This window comes from Rana temporaria, chromosome 1, assembly GCF_905171775.1.
Source record: "Rana temporaria chromosome 1, aRanTem1.1, whole genome shotgun sequence".
Taxonomy (NCBI): Eukaryota; Metazoa; Chordata; class Amphibia; order Anura; family Ranidae; genus Rana; species Rana temporaria.
Window position 1 is genome coordinate 217,139,875 of NC_053489.1, and position 19,156 is coordinate 217,159,030.

Here is a 19,156-nt window from a genome sequence, read left to right on the forward strand (position 1 = left end):
TGGTGCCAATCACTGAAAATTGTTCACACCTGATGTACTGACGGCCTATCTTGTTTTCTCATTTCTTGAGACACTAACAAACGAAGAAAGTACAAATACCCACCAAATGACCCATTTTTGAAAAGTAGCCATTCCAAGGTATTTAGTATGAGGCATATTAAGTTTTTTTCATGTTTTAATTTTTCCCCACAATTCTTTGCCAAGTTAAGATTTTTTCCCCCCACAAAACTGTCATATTAGCAGGTTATTTCTCTCACATGGCATATGCATACTTACAACTACACCTCAAAACACATTCTGCTACTCCTTCTGAGTATAATGATGCCACATTTGTGAGACTTTTACACAGCCTGGCCACATACAGAGGCCCAACATGCAGGGAGCACCATCAGGTGTGTGGCACTGATGAGCACTTACTGATGGGCACTGTATTGGCACTAATGGGCACTTTAATGAGGCACTGAAGAGCACAGATGTGGCCAGGCCCTTCGCTACAGGACAGGCAAAACAAGCAATTGCTTGGGACCCCGAGCTGGCCTGGGGCCCCCAACTTCCCCTTCCCAGGCTGTAGCGTGGCCGAGCTCCTCTTCCTTCCTCCTGGAGTCCGGCCAGGTACCGCACGTGGTACAGGAGATTCAGTTTCCTGTTCCCGGCTGGACTGACAGGAAGTGCAAACCGAGTGCTCACTTGCTTTCAGTCCAGCCAGGAACACAGGAAACTGAATTTCCTGTACCGCACGGTACCCGGCCCAGCCCGGGCACTATCTGATTGGGAACTGGGGACCCATAATGATAGAACACCTGACTAACAGGAGGAAGAGGAGCTCGGCCACGCTACAGCGACAGCCTACAGGAAAGAAAGGGAGGTGAGAATAGAAAAACATAGGGACTAGGGAGGGGGGGAGGAGTAAGAAGATGGGTTTAAAAATTAGTGTAGCGCTAACGTAGGCTTTGCGTGCGGGGGGGGTGCTTGGGGGCCCCCATTTTGCTAGGGGCCCCCAAATTCCTTCAAACGGCCCTGGATGTGGCACTGATGTAGCACTGTAGAGCAGTGATGCGGCACTGTAGGGCACTGATGCGGCATTGTAGGGCATAGATATGCACCGATGGGACACTGTAGAACACTGCTGTGGCACTGATGGGGCACAGATGTGCACTGATAGGACGCTGTAGAGCACTGATGGGGCACAGATGTGCACGGATAGGACACTGTAAAGCACTGATGGGGCACAGATGTGGCACTGTAGAGCACTGCTGGGCACAGATGTGGCACTGCTGGGGCACTTGGAATAGATGAGAAAAAACGAAAGCAGCCTCACGCTGCAGCTTCTCCTACCTCTCCTCACACAATTGGTGTAAGGAGGTGAGAGAACCGGACCTGACACTGGTTTGTTGACAGTGATCGCTCCATCAATGGATGGAGTGATCACGTGGTAAAGGGCCGCTGGGATTGGCCCTTTAGCCTGATCCAATAATGTGCCAGGTCTTGAGCACAGGGCGTGATTCTGGCAGGATGTCATTGTACGTCCTCCCAGAATTATTCAAACAAGCTGTAGCCATCATTCGGCTGTGGCCCGGTGAGCAAGTGGTTAAAGTGGTTATAAACCTTTGACATGAAATATAAACCCCTATAGTGTGTACTTACCTCAATCCAGAGCACTACTTGTGATTTCTGCCTGTTGCCTCGACATTAGCAGAAGGTGCCCAAAGGGTGGTGCTCAAGAGCTGAAATTTCACTACGTTTGAGTTTGTTGGCCGACAATTGTGTGCTGTTTGTATGCAAGACAAGTTCATGGCCAACGCCCTTCGGACAAAAGTCTGTCGCTTTGTCTGTGAAAAATCTGATTGTGTGTACGAGGCTTAAGGCTACTTTCACACTGGGCGCTTTGCAGGCGCTATAGAGCTAAAAATAGCACCTGCAAAGCGCCCTGAAAGAGCCGCTCCTCTCACTCCAGTTTGAACGCCTGCATCTCTGAGGCACTGTAGGAGTGGTGTATACATTAAAATCAATGGGCAGGGCTGCCGAACCGCCGGCAAAGCGACACTTTGCAGCCGGTTTTAACCCTTTTTCGTCCGCTAGCGGGAGTTAAAAGTACATTTTACCGCCGGCGGCGCACCGATCCAATGTGAAAGTAGCTTTAGTATCAGGAAAAATTGTCAGATGTGATTCATGCTGATAGAAGAAGAACAAAGCAGCTGACAGAAATTACACTTATGCCCTGTACACATGATCGGTTCGTCTGATGAAAACGGACCGATGGACCATTTTCATCGGACGAACCGATCGTGTGTGGGTCCCATCAGTTTTTTTCCCATCGGTGAAAAAAAATAGAACCTGTTTTATATTTTTCGTATGGTTAAAAAAACGATAGAAAAAAACGATCGTTTGTCGGGAAATCCATCGGTCAAAAATCCACGCATGCTCAGAATTAAGTCGACGCATGCTCGGAAGCAATTGATAGAGGGAAAGACGGGATGGACAGCCGCACTCCAAAAAAAAACATAAGGTTCTCTTTATTGTAAAAAATGGATAAAAAATGCACTACAGGGAAAACAGCCTACGCGTTTCACACTCCGATTAGTGCTTAATCATGGCCATGGTAAGGTAAGGTAAGTATTTCATAATGCACATTATGCTATTGCCTTACAGGTGCCTTACAAGCCGCGTTTTACTCCTGCTTTAAAGCGGAATTAAACCCTCCTACCCTTTACTTCCAAAGAAGATGCTTCTGTTTAATCTGCAACTGCCACCACCTCGATCCTATCCCAAGTCCATCCACCCCCCAATCCCATCCTGGCTCCATCCACCACCGCAATCCCAAACCGGCCTTATCCACCTCCTCTTGATCCCATTCCAGCTCCATCCACCACCCCGATCCCATTACGGCTCCATCCACCTCCTCCCGATGCCATCCACCACTCGATCCCATCCTGGCTCCATCCATCTCCCCCCGATCCCATCCAGGCTCCATCCACCACCCCGATCCCATCCCGGCTCCATCCATTCCCCCATCCCCTACCCCGGCTCCATCCCCCACCCCAAACCCATCCCAGTTTCATCCACCTACTCCCGATCCAATCCCTATCCCCCACTCCGATCCTATCCTGCCTCCATCCACCGCCCGATCCCATCCCAGAACCATTCACCCCCCCAATCCCATTCCGGCTCTATCCATTGTGGCAGGTTAAGGCGTGAGAGCCGCACCAATGCACTAGCATGCTCAGTGCCCTCGGGCTGGGGGTGACACCATGTTTTACTGCACCAGGTGACACCAACCCTAGTGACAACACTGGGTGTAGGCCATTTACATACCTTATGAAGCCTGACTAAAATACTCCCAGGACATTGCTAAGTGAGGCCTAGTCATCACTGCTCACCTCCATCATCACTGCTCACTTCCACCATCACAGGAGCGAGTTCTCAAATGCTGAGATCAGAGCTACTGCATCAGGGGAGAGAAAGTGTATGTGAGGGGGATTTGAATCAGAGAATAAGCTCACTCCTGTGATGGAGGAGGTGAGCAGTAAGGACTAGGCTTCACTTAGCAACATCCTGGGAGTACATATCAATGTCCTGGGAGTACTTATCAACGTCCTGGGAGTACTTAGCAACGTCCTGGGAGTACTTATCAACGTCCTGGGAGTACTTAGCAACATCCTGGGAGTACTTATCAACGTCCTGGGAGTACTTATCAACGTCCTGGGAGTACTTAGCAACATCCTGGGAGTACTTAGCAATGTCCAGGGAGTACCTAGCAACATCCTGTGAGTACTTAGCAATGTCTCGGGAGTACTTAGCAACATCCTGTGAGTACTTAGCAATGTCTCGGGAGTACTTGGCAATGTCCTGGGAGTACTTAGCAACATCCTGTGAGTACTTAGCAATGTCTCGGGAGTACTTAGCAATGTCTCGGGAGTACTTAGCAATGTCTCGGGAGTACTTAGCAATGTCTCGGGAGTACTTGGCAATGTCTCGGGAGTACTTAGCAACATCCTGTGAGTACTTGGCAATGTCCTGGGAGTACTCAGCAACATCCTGTGAGTACTTAGCAATGTCTCGGGAGTACTTAGCAACATCCTGGGAGTACTTAACAACATCCTGTGAGTACTTAGCAATGTCTCAGGAGTACTTAGCAACATCCTGGGAGTACTTAACAACATCCTGTGAGTACTTAACATTGTCTCGAGAGTACTTAGCAATGTCCTGTGAGTACTTAGCAATGTCTCGGGAGTACTTAGCAACATCCTGGGAGTACTTAGCAATGTCTCGGGAGTACTTAGCAACATCCTGTGAGTACTTAGCAATGTCTTGGGAGTACTTAGCAACATCCTGTGAGTACTTGGCAATGTCCTGGGAGTACTTAGCAACATCCTGTGAGTACTTAGCAATGTCTCGGGAGTACTTAGCAACATCCTGTGAGTACTTAGCAATGTCTCGGGAGTACTTAGCAATGTTTCCTGGGAGTACTTAGCAACATCCTGTGAGTACTTAGCAATGTCTCGGGAGTACTTAGCAACATCCTGGGAGTACTTAGCAATGTCTCTGGAGTACTTAGCAACATCCTGTGAGTACTTGGCAATGTCTCGGGAGTACTTAGCAACATCCTGTGAGTACTTGGCAATGTCCTGGGAGTACTTGGCAACATCCTGTGAGTACTTAGCAATGTCTCAGGAGTACTTAGCAACATCCTGGGAGTACTTAACAACATCCTGTGAGTACTTAACATTGTCTCGAGAGTACTTAGCAATGTCCTGTGAGTACTTAGCAATGTCTCGGGAGTACTTAGCAACATCCTGGGAGTACTTAGCAATGTCTCGGGAGTACTTAGCAACATCCTGTGAGTACTTAGCAATGTCTTGGGAGTACTTAGCAACATCCTGTGAGTACTTGGCAATGTCCTGGGAGTACTTAGCAACATCCTGTGAGTACTTAGCAATGTCTCGGGAGTACTTAGCAACATCCTGTGAGTACTTAGCAATGTCTCGGGAGTACTTAGCAATGTTTCCTGGGAGTACTTAGCAACATCCTGTGAGTACTTAGCAATGTCTCGGGAGTACTTAGCAACATCCTGGGAGTACTTAACAACATCCTGTGAGTACTTAACATTGTCTCGAGAGTACTTAGCAATGTCCTGGGAGTACTTAGCAATGTCTCGAGAGTACTTAGCAATGTCCTGGGAGTACTTAGCAACATCCTGGGGGTATTTCAGTCAGGCTTCATAAGTTATGTAAATGACCTACATGTATAGCTGCACAGTGTGTTTTTATCTACTAACATCCCTTACCTGCATAGGCAGTTTTTTTCGTAAAGGTGAAGTATCCTTTTAAAGCGGTTGTATAGTAAAAAAAAAATGATTATTTTTTTGCCACCTGTAAGGCAAAAGGCATAATGAGCTAGCATGCACCGCATACTAGCTCATTATGAAATACTTACCTTCGAACGAGGCATCGGTATCTCTGCCGGTGATCTGACAATATGGTTCCTCCTATCGATATGGTTGAGCATAATGATTCCCGTCTTGACTGTGCAGGTGCAATTCGAGCCGACTTCCTGTCCCACTTCCTCCTTCCGCCGAGGGGCTGCTAAGGCAAATAGTCTAATCGCCTTTCTGCAGCCCCTCCCTGTAGGCGATCGCCTGTACAATTGTATGGTGCAGCGCTGCTCGCGCAGTGACGCTCGCGCATGCGCAGTGGGTGCCCGGCCGTGAAGCTGAAAGCTGTCACGGCCGGGTGCCCACACTTGGAATGGAGACGCCGGCTGGAGAGGGGGGGAGAGGAGCGGAGCCCCGGCCGGCGCGTCGCTGGAACGTGGAGCAGGTGAGTCATGTATGTTTATTAAAAGCCGGCAGCTACACTTTTTGTAGCTGCTGACTTTTAATAAACATAAAAAATGACTGGAACTCCCCTTTAATTAAGTGTATTCTTTCCTACTGAGTTATAACGAATTTGGGTTGCAAACCAGCATTCCTTATTCATCTCAAGCTCACAGTTCTAGAAACTGACAGTTAGCAGTGTTATAACGTTTCCACTAGAGGGCAGCAGTATGAACACGACTCAAGTCTTGGTAGTGATAAGGGCGGTGACTGATTGATGCCGCATCCGACATCTTACTTCAGGGAAGAACATTGCGGAAGGCTTCATAAAGCTCATCTAGTGCTACAAGCTGTTGTTACCGCACGACATTGGCCATATGAAATAAAAACGTCGCGCTTATTTTATATCCTACTGTTTCCGAATGGAAAGACTCATTATAACTGCTCAGAAAAACGGAGCCCTGGGAGAAGGAATGACAGGTTTCCCCCGGGACGCCCCGGAAATGACGACACGACGTTCATATTGGGTTTGAATTTAATGGCGGTAAGGAGCGCTGCTGGGTGAGTGAATGCTAATGTTATTGTTATGGGATAAGGACTGGTTATGTATGAGGGCAGTCCGTGCAGTGGAGGGTGAGGGGCGCTCGGCCCAGGTGTATGGCCTCATGTACAGGCTGTGTACTGAGAAGACCGGGCGGTGTTGTTATTACAGCTGACTGTCAACATACAACTGTCAGCTGTGTGTCAAGCCATAGTCGTTTGTAGTGCTTTCCTAGTATAGGGCGTCCGCAATGCAAGTCTGTGTAGGGTCCTGTATCTGCACTGCTTTCCATTCACTATTCCTAACCCCTTCTTTGCCAGGCCAGTGTTCAGTGCTCAGATAATCACTGTTTTCAACACTGTACCCCAATGATGAGACACACCCTTTTTTTAAAAAATTTTTTTGGGTGGCATTTAAAGTGATATTAAAGGCTACTTTTTTTTAAAAAAAATTTTTTTTTAATTAAAATATAAAAAATACGTTATACTTACCTGCCCTGTGCAATGATATTGCACAAAACCGTCCCTTACCTCTCCTCTTTGGCAGTGCCCCGTCCAGTGCCGGGACAAGGTTATTTGGTGCGCAGATGGCAAAGTGCACGGTGTAGAGAGTTCACAGGGGAGTAGGTGGGATGGGCATGCACCTGAAACAGGCAGTGACGTATGCATTTTGGAGGATGTAAGGGAGAACTCTGGAAGATATTAGGGGGCACTCTGGAAATACTAAAACTGTACCTCCAGAGTGCCCTATTGGGGTTAGTGGGAAGATGGGATCGGGGGCAGAGGGATGGTAGTGGGGGGTGGGATCAGGGGCAGAGGGATGGTGATGGAATCGGGGGTAGAGGGATGGTTGTGGGGGGATGGGATCAGGGGTAGAGGGATGGTTGTGGGGGGATGGGATCAGGGGTAGAGGGATGGTTGTGGGGGGATGGTTGTGGGGGTAGAGGGATGGTTGTGGGGGTAGAGGGATGGTTGTGGGGGGATAGGATCAGGGGTAGAGGGATGGTGGTGGGGGGATGGGATCAGGGGTCGAGGGATGGTTGTGGGGGGATGGGATCAGGGGTCGAGGGATGGTTGTGGGGGGATGGGATCAGGGGTAGAGGGATGATTGTGGGGGGATAGGATCAGGGGTAGAGGGATGGTTGTGGGGGGATAGGATCAGGGGTAGAGGGATGGTGGGGGGGATGGGATCAGGGGCAGAGGGAAGGCGCTGAGTGGGATCAGGGGCAGAGGGATGGAATCAGGGGCAGAGGGGTGGTGGTGGGGGGATGGTATCACTGGAATTCACCGTCTCTTAGCGGATTCCCTCTCCTTGCTCAGTTCTCTGTCTGGACTCACAGGGGTTGATTTACTAAAGGCAAATACACTTTGCCTTGGAAGTGCAGTCGCTGTAGATCTGAAGGGAAGCTCTGCTGATTTCTATCATCCAATCATGTGTAAGCAAAAATGCTGTTTTTTAATTTTCCTTGCATGTCCCCCTCAGATCTACAGCGAACTGCACCTCTAGTGCAAAGTGGATTTGCCTTTGATAAATAAACCTCACAGTGTCTCCAGTAACGCTTCTCCTTACAGATAGAACGGCAAATAATGCAACATTTAACCATCTAAGTGCCCTATACCCCCCCCCCCCGCCTGAAAGGGGAGGGGGGGGGGGAGAAGGAAACAGGGCAGAGGGTACATGCAACACCACAAATGACCCCTCCCTGGAGTCCGTCGTGAGGTAATATGAGCCTCCACGAACCACAAAATCAATGGCAACCATAACCATAAAATAACACTCATCTATAGTATACAATATGAACATAACCCGTAAAAGTGCGTTTGGTTAGGAAAATTTAACGTTCCCTGCAACAGGGCCACACAAGTTATAAAAAGCTTCCGGCCGAGTACCCTCTGGTATATCTCTCATTTCCGTACAGAAGTGCATCACCCCAAAGGGCCTCTATTCTAGAAAGGTGGCCTGCGACCAACAAACCAGCGGGCTGAAGTGGTCCAGACCATAAGGCCATGGCCGATTATGACAATGGAGGCCGCATGTCCAGTGCCTAAATAAGTGTTTTACAGGATGGCTAGCTGTAAAGTTGCTCCCCATGGAATGGGTGATCAGATTCCCTAACTATGGGAAGGACTAGGGATCAGGGGCATGAATTTGATAAATCGACTCCAAGGATAAAAATAAAGAAATTGAATCTCCCATAGGAGATTCTTTTATATTAAATTAGTTCTAAAAGCTGAGACTTTTTTTTTTCTTCTCATGGATATGATCATTTTAAGTAGAATGCACATGTAGCGCCCTGCTCCTGTTGAGTAGGCGTTATTCTTCCCTATCCCTCTACCCCCCTCTGTTGAGAACCTGTTTAATAAAACTCTTGAAGAAAAAGAAAACAAAGTGTTGGTGCGGACATTCTTTTTGAACAACTCTTCAGGAGAGACCCCTAGATCGAGTGTGGTGAACAGTAAGGTAACGGCAGGCCCGAAATTAAACCAGCAGCTCCTTCGGGGGTAGTGCCACACACAATACTGGTAAAAGTTCATTGTAATGCATTTTTCCTCCAGTCTATCGGCCTCCACCTTCTCTGGGTTCAGATGCTGATCTTCCCTGCGCGGAGTCTTTAAAGTAATTTTTTTTAAAACAACAAATATGTCATATTTACCTGCTCTGTGTAATGGTTTTGCACAGAGCACCCCTGATTTGCTTCTTTTGGGGTCACCCACCAATATTTCTGGCTTCTTCTGCCTTTAGAGTGCCCCTATAGCAAGTTAAAAAACTTCTGCCTTTAGAACCACTCCCTTCCTACCCAGGACTACATGTCCCATGAGGCATTGCTCCTCTCACATTTTTAGGCACTTACTGACATGTATGATGTACTGAGCTGTATACTGACATGTATGGACGGTGTATTGAGCTGTATGTGTGCTGCACTGTATTTCCTGATATGTAAACAAATAATGCATGCTGTATGCAGGCCGACTGATCGGCTGACCGATGTATCGATTATGAAAACAGTTGACAACTATTTTCATAATCGATTTGTTGTCTCGGCAATATGTAGTTCCATCACTTTCTGAAGAAAGACATTAGTCAACAGGACAAATACAGAGGGTGAATCCTAGAGGATACACAGACCTCAATAAAAATCTGAGACAGGTTCTAATTCTGTCTGCTCCATCCAAATTGTATACATATGTTTTAGACTTATGTAGCGCTACCCCCGCAGGAGCCGCTGATTTGTTTTAGAATCGGCGTATTAAGTTACCCTGCAGTATGTCTAGGGGTGAGAGCAGTGAGTCTAAACAGTAAGCGAATGTCCAGACAGTGAATAAAGTTTTTTTTTTTCAATGCTTTATTCTCCAGGCCAACATCAACATAAATTGGGAAGGATAGGGTTGATGAAGAGAGAGAGAACCTTGCAGTATCAGGCCTGGATATTGAATGGAACAGTCGGTACTGCTCTGTATAGTACCAAGTTGTAACTCGTCGCCACCCCAAATAGAGTGTGTAAAGTGCCCCCGGACAGACCCCTCTCACAAGCCTGGCAGCCGAGATGTCACTTAGGATTTCTGGGAGGAACAGGCCTCTCTCACAGACCTGGCTCTAGGGCCTCTGCCACAGGCCAATTACAATAACTAAGCTAGGTAGATAAATGGAGCGAATCCTCCCAGTAGATTTCTGCATCGGTCACCAGATGACAGCAAACATACCTGTCAGTACTCTGGTCACCGGATCCCCAATTGGTTTGTTCAGGCTCTGTTGGACGACCTGCCTCCGGGTCCTCCTCAAACCAACTCCCCAATTGAACGGCACCCAGCCTGGGATCCTTTCAATAGAACCGGGAACCCAGTAAGTCACTGGGGTCCCCTTGTACCTCCGGATGAGGTTCCAAGTAGTCTGCAACTTTGGCCAGGTGGGCCACGCCGGCGGGGTCCATGGATGCGCGCACCCTCAAGGTGGATGCCGCACCTGGAACGGGGACCCCGCGAAGATTTTAGAACACATGACCCCTGTCACAGATATACCCCTCTCCAGCATGCCCCGCAAGGGAAAAGCTCCTCTAATTGGCTGCTGGGGAGAACTTGCTCTGCCAGAACCCTTCTGGGGCCAACTGCTGGCCAGGGATGGTATCACATCCCTGGAATACAGACTGACCCAGTGGACATTTCTGAAATGACAGAAGTCACAATTTAGACAAATTGTGAATGGGAGCAAAATAACTCTCCCATTCCCACTAACTTTAGCGTAGTGCCCATACTGAAAGCAAGGGGGCGCTACACTTATAAACACTTCAATGAATACAGCGGTGTTCAAAGCCTGCTGACTGAACAGTGAAAGAGCATCACCAGACTGATGAGCTCATCTCTCTTTTTATTCTGCTCTTTCCTCCTATCAGCCAGTCAAGTATGTTTTATGCAAGTCTGCTCATAAGGACATCAGCACATTTGCATAAAGCACACCTGACTGGCTAAGTCAAGTCGCTAGCATAAATATTTCATAAACAGGACTGCACAATTACCGTATATACTCGAGTATAAGACGACCCGAATATAAGCCGAGGACCTAATTTTACCGCAAAAAAATGGGAAAACTTATTGACTCGAGTATAAGCCTAGGGTGATAATGCAGCAGCTATTGTAAGCGAAAAAGAGGGTCAACAATGCCCATTGGCACACCTCACTGTGCCCATTTGGAACCTCACTGCGCCCATTGCAGTCTCACTGTGCCATACCTCACTGTGCCCATTGCAGTCTCACTGTGCCATACCTCACTAAAAAAAGGGCTGAAAACTGGGCTTATACTCGAGTATATACGGTATATTCATTTACTCCTCGGCTCACAGCAGGGGTCCGTTGTTTGCTGGTTCACCGTTTCAGGTCCGATTTCAACCCAAATTTTGGGCTAAATTCAGACCTGAAACGGACCAAAAGACGCATAGTGTTTTTCTGTAAAAATGCTCCAGAACTGCTGCAAAGATATGTGAACCGGCTCCATAGAGAGCCGGTCAAAATTTCCTGCTATTGCGAATTGAATGCAGTGAATCCCGCATCCAATTCATAATGGTGTGAACCCAACCTAAGACTGGTCGTGATGGTTTCTGCATCAAGGGATACTCCCCCAAAACATATTTGATTCTAGATGGCTTGGGGCAGGTTTTAGTTTCCCCCTGAATCAGTGCAGGCTTGGCTGATGGGCATTCAGGAGGTGATACTGTTGCCTCATGAACCCCTGGGCGTTACTGCCCACAGAATGTGACATGAAGGAAAATCTATACTGTGCCATGAAGAAAAACATCATGGCTGTAGCATGTTTGTGTCATCCGGCTGCCTTTGCAGCCTAAGGGCAGTTGGGGGGTGGTAAATGTAACTCATCCATCTGTTTTTACCAGCCTCCAACTGAAAGTTTAAATTAAGCCTAACAATTTGTAAATAGATTTTTATCCATGCAATACAAAGTAAAACGATCATCAGAGAAATACAGGGACTGTCACTGTATAACGTTCATAATAGTGACTTACTAGCTTGAGCACTTTGAGTTATCAAAACATGTATTTTGATAAGGAATATTGGAGAAAAGTCCTTATTTACATTCTTGTTCCAACTGAGTCATTTAAAGTCTAAAGCCAGCCATAGACAGAGCGATTTTCTTTCCTGCAACCACAAAATCGCAGGATTCTCCCCATCAACACAGTCAATACCCCACGCAGAGCATTTGTGTTCTCCAGGTGGGGGAAGCCATCCTCGCCAGGGGAACACAGTGATCACTGTGAGTGGCTATAATAAATTGCATGTAAAATCCAACAGGCTGGTTGTACCTAAGTTGATCGATCGATCAGCCTGCCCATACATGGTTCAGTCCCTGCTGAACTGGCCGAGATTCGAACTGTCTACGGTCAGCTTAAAGCAAATGGTTTGTCATGAGAGCCAGTCAACTATCATTTTAAGAATAAGAGGTTGGTAGTGGCAGTCTTCACATTTCCCTTATGATAGATTTACTTTGGGTTCAACCCTTACTTGCATACAGGAGGGGAACCACAGAAAGGACTTCATCACTGTGCTGTTGCTCCTTCATTGTCCAATCAGCATGCTAAGGACTCGTGCACACTGCAGCTCAAAGAAGATGCTCCTTCTGGCGTTTGAGATTTTATTTTTCTCTGCCTGGAAACTCCCCTCCATGTTAGCCAATGTGTCCATGCACACTTTAGGCGTTTACAGGCGTATGAGCTTACTGGCAAGAAAAAAAAAAAAGGTTTAGAGTGGTTCTTAGAAAAAAACGTGCTACTTAAAGTGGAACTTCAGTAATTTATTTTTTTTCTTTCTTTCCATCTTTTAAATCTTCTGTCCTTGTTGTTTTAAAGTGGTTGTAAAACCTTTACAACCACTTTAACCTAAAGGTAAGCCTAGATTAAGGCTTACCTGTAGGTGCAAGAAATATCTCCCAAACCTAAACCTGCGGGGGCTTCGATCTCAGGTAAGTAATTCATAATGAGCTAGTATGCTATTCATACTAGCTCATTATGACTTTGTCTTGCAGGGTGTCTATTTTTTATTTTTTTTTGGATGAGAGGGTTTACTTCCTCTTTAACTTTGGATAGTAAAACTTTTATTTTTTTTTTCTGCCAGTAAATACCTTATACAGCCCACTTCCGGTTTCTTGTCTGGTAAAAGCCTAGGTTTATGACATCATGCACAGCTCTCTCACTCTTGTGAGTTTGCCAGATAGGGAGGGGAGGTGAGTCATACGAGGGCCAATGAGAGCTGCAGTGCTAGAGGTGTGCCTCTATGTGTCTGTGTAAATCCAAGAAGTGAACAGGCCGCAGTTCAGCTGTCCACAGTTAAAATGGTTGCAGCCAGACTCGGTGGAGGGAGATTTCTGCAGCATATTTGGCAAGTACAGAATCACAGTATATGTAAAATAATATGCAAAGTGGTTGGAGGGAAGCTTCAGAATGGCAAAGATGTTTTTAATACAAATTATGTGAGCAGACTGCAGTTCCTCTTTAATTGCACCAGAGGTTAGGGTTTGGAAGGGCTGTTTGGCTGGATCACAAGACTATTGGTTATTGTATGTTTTAATGAATTGCAATTTTGCTTTTTTTTGGCTGACCTCTTTTTTATATAGGGTGATCGTTCTCATTAATATTCATGTAATGTATTAATTTCATTTGTGGTTTCAGAAATGTTGAAATTCAAGTTTGGACCACGTGGGGCAACTGATTCCTTATCTTCTGAGCCCATTACTAGCAGGGCTGCGCGACTGAACAGCTTTTTTCAGGTGCCAACTTTATCCTTCCCCTAGAATGTCTATATTTTCGGTGTCTAAATACTATAGAATAAACAGAACTGTCTTTAGCTGTAAAAGTCTAGTTTCCTTTGCACCCAAACTCGCAGCATTATGCATACATTTACAATGATAGGCAAAATGGCATTATGATATGACAACACACTGTGCAATAAGAATATAGAGTTATAAAAAAAAAAAAAAAAAAACATAGAACAAAAAGAGGTAACCTGGCTAGACATCCTAGTGTATCAAGGCATCACACCCTCTTCCAGTCATCTTAGGCCTCGTACAGACGGGTGGACTGTTCGCTGAAAACGGTCCGCCGGACCGTTTTCAGCCTGGAGATTTCTGTCTGATGGTTGTACACACCATCAGACAGAAATCTGCGCGTACACCATCCGCAGTGACGTGGCCGCGCCGTCACCGCGACGATGACGCGGCCCTGGAAGTTCAATGCTTCCACGCATGCGTCAAAGTGATTCGACGCATGCGAGGGATGGCGGCCGCTCGGACATGTACGGTGAGTTTGTACAGACGACCGAACATGTCCGACGGACAGGATTCCAGCGGACATGTTAGCATGCTAAGAAACATTTGTCCGCCGCAAAACGGTTGGCTGGACAAATGTCCGCTGGAAACCTGTCCGCTCGGCCGTACAGACGACTGAACATGTCTGCAGAAACTGGTCCGCGGACCAGTTTCAGCAGACATGTTCGGTTGTCTGTACGAGCTCTTAGAGTTTATAGTGACCCATATGGTCTCCCGATATAGGAAACTTTAGACTTGGGAGAAGAAAATGGTTAAAAGGTAAGGCCCCTTTCACACTACTGCGACTTCACCGCAATTTCGTGGCCGCGATTTTAGGGAACGCCTGTGTAAGTGGCATCAAAATCGGACCAAAGTAGTGCAGGTACTACTTTGAAGTCAGAACTACTTGAAGTTGTACTAATATGAATGGTTGTCATTGACTTGTCATGCTACTTTGGCATCACAAATCGTGGGAGAAGTGTGAAAAGGGCCCAAGTATAACCCCTTTAACACCTAAGCAGTGCTAAAACTGCGCTAAAGTGGCGGTCGTCTTTTGCTGTGATTTAACAGCGCTTTTTGGGCGCTAGCGGGCTGTTTTTTTTAAGGTCACCTGACAACACGATCATGAAAATATCCGAAAAAGACCAGTTTTGCGGCACTTGGGCAGGGGTGTTTTTGGAGCGCTTTTTACAGTGCTCTAAAACGGCTCCAAAGATGCTGCTTGCAGGACTTTTTCTAACATCCCGCAAACGCAAATAAATGGGAGGCAGCTAAGCTAATATTCGATTGTTAAAAATTATGATTGTATTATATTTACAATGCATGCATGCTATTACCAAAGAATTCCTTTCAGTGACTTCTGGAGGATATCTTATAATGAGATACAGAGATGCCCTAAGCATGCTATTGGAATATTTCTTGTTTATAATCCCTCCACCTAATATTTACAGTATTAGATTGAGCAGCTGTCCAAAATATTTTAATTATTAGGCAAGCCTAAAATATTGACACCAGAGAGCAAAGCCAACAGCTCTGAGGTATTTTTTATTTTCTAAATAGGTTACTTTAAGCTAGTGCATTGTTTTCTCACTTGCCTTTCCCTTCAATTTCCTTCTAAATGTTTTTTTCTTTGTTTTCTTTGTCTGAATTTCTCTCTTCCTCCTCAGTAAGGTGTTCAGTAAGCTGTTCTGACTGACTTTCCACCGTTCAGATGATGGTGGAAAGCTTACTGAGGAGAAACAGGAAGTGAGAAATTCAGACAAAGAAAAAAAACATTTAGAAGGGAAATGGAAGGAAAAGGTAAGTGAACCAACAATACACTAGCTTAAAGGAACCAATTTAGAAAATAAAAGATGAACCTTTACAACCCCTTTAAGTTGCGCTTGGGCAGCCATCCTGGCCTTTTTTATTTTTTAAATATTTGAAGCATGCCCTCTGGCTCAGGCGCAGCTAGTGTGGGATTCCCTGTATGTCCTCCATACTTGTCAGGCTGGCTTGATGTCAGGCAATAACGTCAGGCTGGCTTCTTTCACGGCTCCTTTCCTCTTCCTGGTGCTCTGCATTCCACCTGCGTCCCAGTGAAGCCAGCGCGGGAAGATGACGTTACCACACCCTTCCGGATTTCCGTCCCTTGGCTCCGGCATCTTCAGTAAGGGAATTAAAAAGTAAAGCTCCACTTTTTTATTTCTTTTTTCCCCCAAAAAGATTTTATTTGAGTTTTCCATGAAATATACAGAGGAATACATCAAACAGGGGTACAGGTTCCATTCACATAAAGCTCCACTTTAATGCAACTTTACAACCCCTTCAACTTTCATGTAATGAGTGTTCATTGAGATATTGATTAAAATCTTACTTTTCAAAAGGGGTGTACTCATGCTGAGCACTGTATTTATATGTGTGTGTGTATATGTATGTATGTGTGTGTGTGTGTGTGTGTGTGTGTATATATATATATATATATATATATATATATATATATATATATATATATATATATATATATATATATATATATATATATATAGCAACAAACCCTCTGTCCTCATCAAACAGAACTTTGTCTGCCATCAATGCTTCCTCTGTCCAGAACCAGCCCCATCCAAGACTCTCCAGACCCCCCCCCCCCCCCAGTCAACAGACAATACCTTGGTGTAGAGAGGCAAACAACAAACTGATTTTATTATCGCACATGGACACCCAGATATCCCACTTCAAAACACTTCCCTCCCACCCTTGTAAAACAGGGTGGGTTAAACTGTCCAATGACAATGGAAACACAGGTCAGGTGTGTTCAAACTTCTCATAAGTATAAACAGTTTTATCCGCAGGGGGTTGCTGGAGGAATCCCCCCTCCCTCTTTCCTCACAGCAAGACACTTACACATCCCATAATAGTTGAGGCAGACAGCCACAATAGAATACAGTCACACCCCAAACCATCACAGCAAATAGTCCATGAGCATGAGACAGCAAACATATTATATATATATATATGTATATATATATATACACACACACACAGTACAGACCAAAAGTTTGGACACACCTTCTCATTCAAAGAGTTTTCTTTATTTTCATGACTATGAAAATTGTAGATTCACACTGAAGGCATCAAAACTATGAATTAACACATGTGGAAATATACATAACAAAAAAGTGTGAAACAACTGAAAATATATTTCATATTCTAGCTTATTCAAAGTAGCCACCTTTTGCTTTGATTACTGCTTGGCACACTCTTGGCATTCTCTTGATGAGCTTCAAGAGGTAGTCACCTGGCGCAGCACCCCATCACTCTCCTTCTTGGTCAAATAGCTCTTACACAGCCTGGAGGTGTGTTTGGGGTCATTGTCCTGTTGAAAAATAAATGATGGTCCAACTAAACGCAAACCGGATGGAATAGCATGCCGCTGCAAGATGCTGTGGTAGCCATGCTGGTTCAGTATGCCTTCAATTTTGAATAAATCCCCAACAGTGTCACCAGAAAAGCACCCCCACACCATCACACCTCCTCCTCCATGCTTCACGGTGGGAACCAGGCATGTACAGTCCATCCGTTCACCTTTTCTGCGTCGCACAAAGACACGGGGGTTGGAACCAAAGATCTCAAGTTTGGACTCATCAGACCAAAGCACAGATTTCCACTGGTCTAATGTCCATTCCTTGTGTTCTTTAGCCCAAACAAGTCTCTTCTTCTTGTTGCCTTTCTTTAGCAGTGGTTTCCTAGCAGATATTCTACCATGAAGGCCTGATTCACACAGTCTCCTCTTAACAGTTCTAGAGATGTGTCTGCTGCAAAAGGTGGCTACTTTGAAGAACCTAGAATATGAAATAGATTTTCAGTTGTTTCACACTTTTTTGTTATGTATAATTCCACATGTGTTAATTCATAGTTTTGATGCCTTCAGTGTGAATTTACAATTTTCATAGTCATGAAAATAAAGAAAACTCTTTGAATGAGAAGGTGTGTCCAAACTTTTGGTCTGTACTGTGTGTGTGTGTGTGTATATATACATACATACAGCATTGAGTCTGACTAGCACAGATCATAGTGGGGTTCTCATTCACCCTGTGCCCCTACTAGAGATACAGGGTGATTTACACATAAGAGGGCCTGGGGAAGCTGGACAAGGAGCCTCCAGAACTCTCCAGGGCAAGCTGAGCCACACAAACCCCCGACCCAAAGCCCAAAGTCCCTCCTGTTATATATATATATATATATATATATATATTTCTAAGGCACTGACCTGGAACAAGGGATCAAAAAAGTCAAAACTTATTATCTGCATACTTGGTCTGTAACTTAACTTAAAAGAAGGTCATCAGTGGCAGCACCTGTATATTTCTCTTGCGGGCTTCTTGAAAATGAATGGTGTTTTGTGTATATTCATTTTGCTATTCTTGTTTTTAGGGAAAGTCATCATGTCTGCCTCCATTTCACCATCAACAACTGTCAGCCCTCAGCAGAGAAGGACTTTTAGATTCCTTATTTGTACTCTTCGAAGAATGCAACAGCCCAGCCTTAATGAAGATCAAACATGTAGCAAACTTTGTCAAAAAATGTAAGTGTCGCTATAATATTTCTTCTCTCGGCAGTCATAAGTTAGGTCATAGCTGTACTCTTCCTATATAATGTAGCTATTTGGAAGGAGTAAATGGGAGGTAATACAGTGCCTTGAAAAAGTATCCATACCCCTTGAAATTTTCCACATTTATATCCAAAAACGTAAATGTATTTTATGTGATGGACCAACACAAAGTGGTACATAATTGTAAAGTGGATGTAAAATGATAAATGGTTTATTTTTTTACAAATACTGTATCTGAAAAGTGTGACGTGCATTTGTATTCAGCCTGCCTGAGTCAATGGTTTGTAGAACCACCTTTCACTGCAATTACAGCAACTCTTCAGTCAGTTCATGCTGATCTAGAGCAATGTTTCCTAAATCTCTTCTCAAGCCCTATAAACATTGAACACTTCGAAAGAAACAGCTCATGTGTACAAGTGGAGTAATTAACATCTTAGTGTTGCGCTTAACCCCGAAGGAGCTGCTGATTGGTTCCCAGCTTCTGAATGCCAACTACCCTTCTGGTAATATCACACCCTCTGGTACATCAAGGCTAAAGGTTTTATTTTGAGATATTCTCCCCACAAAGTAGCATACAGATTGGGATTAGCAATGACAGGTACATTTTGTATAACACCACAAACAATGAGAGGACCTCTTAATTGTCCTTGTACATGAAACCTGAATCTAGCAAGGTCCTAACCAAGGCAAGCCATACATTATGTAATTCCTCCCAGAGCCTTCCCCACTGGTACAATACAATGATCACTGCTGGCAACTATACTGTGGGCAGTGATCGGGCAAAAAAAAACTCATCGGGCTGGATGTACTGAAGTCGATTGATGGATCGACTTCAGTACAACCAGCCTGCCCATGAGCATATCAAAACTCGGCTAGATCCTCCTGAACCAGCTGAATTTTGAACAATCTA

At 45.3% G+C, this 19,156-nt stretch overlaps 1 protein-coding gene across 5 annotated transcripts in view; it reads left to right on the plus strand.

Moving 5' to 3' along the window:
* The first annotated feature begins 6,271 nt into the window (after positions 1–6,271).
* Positions 6,272–19,156, plus strand: part of CIT (citron rho-interacting serine/threonine kinase) — a 224,681-nt gene continuing 211,796 nt past the window's right edge. For 4 of the 5 annotated variants that reach the window (XM_040350498.1, XM_040350533.1, XM_040350515.1 and 1 more), the window contains exons 1-3: positions 6,272–6,373; positions 13,522–13,619; positions 18,069–18,219. In XM_040350498.1, coding sequence (XP_040206432.1) covers positions 13,524–13,619; positions 18,069–18,219 — 247 coding nt within the window. In that variant the 5' untranslated portion in view covers positions 6,272–6,373; positions 13,522–13,523. The remainder of the gene's footprint in view (positions 6,374–13,521; positions 13,620–18,068; positions 18,220–19,156) is intronic. The other variant, XM_040350507.1, reaches the window with a different exon arrangement.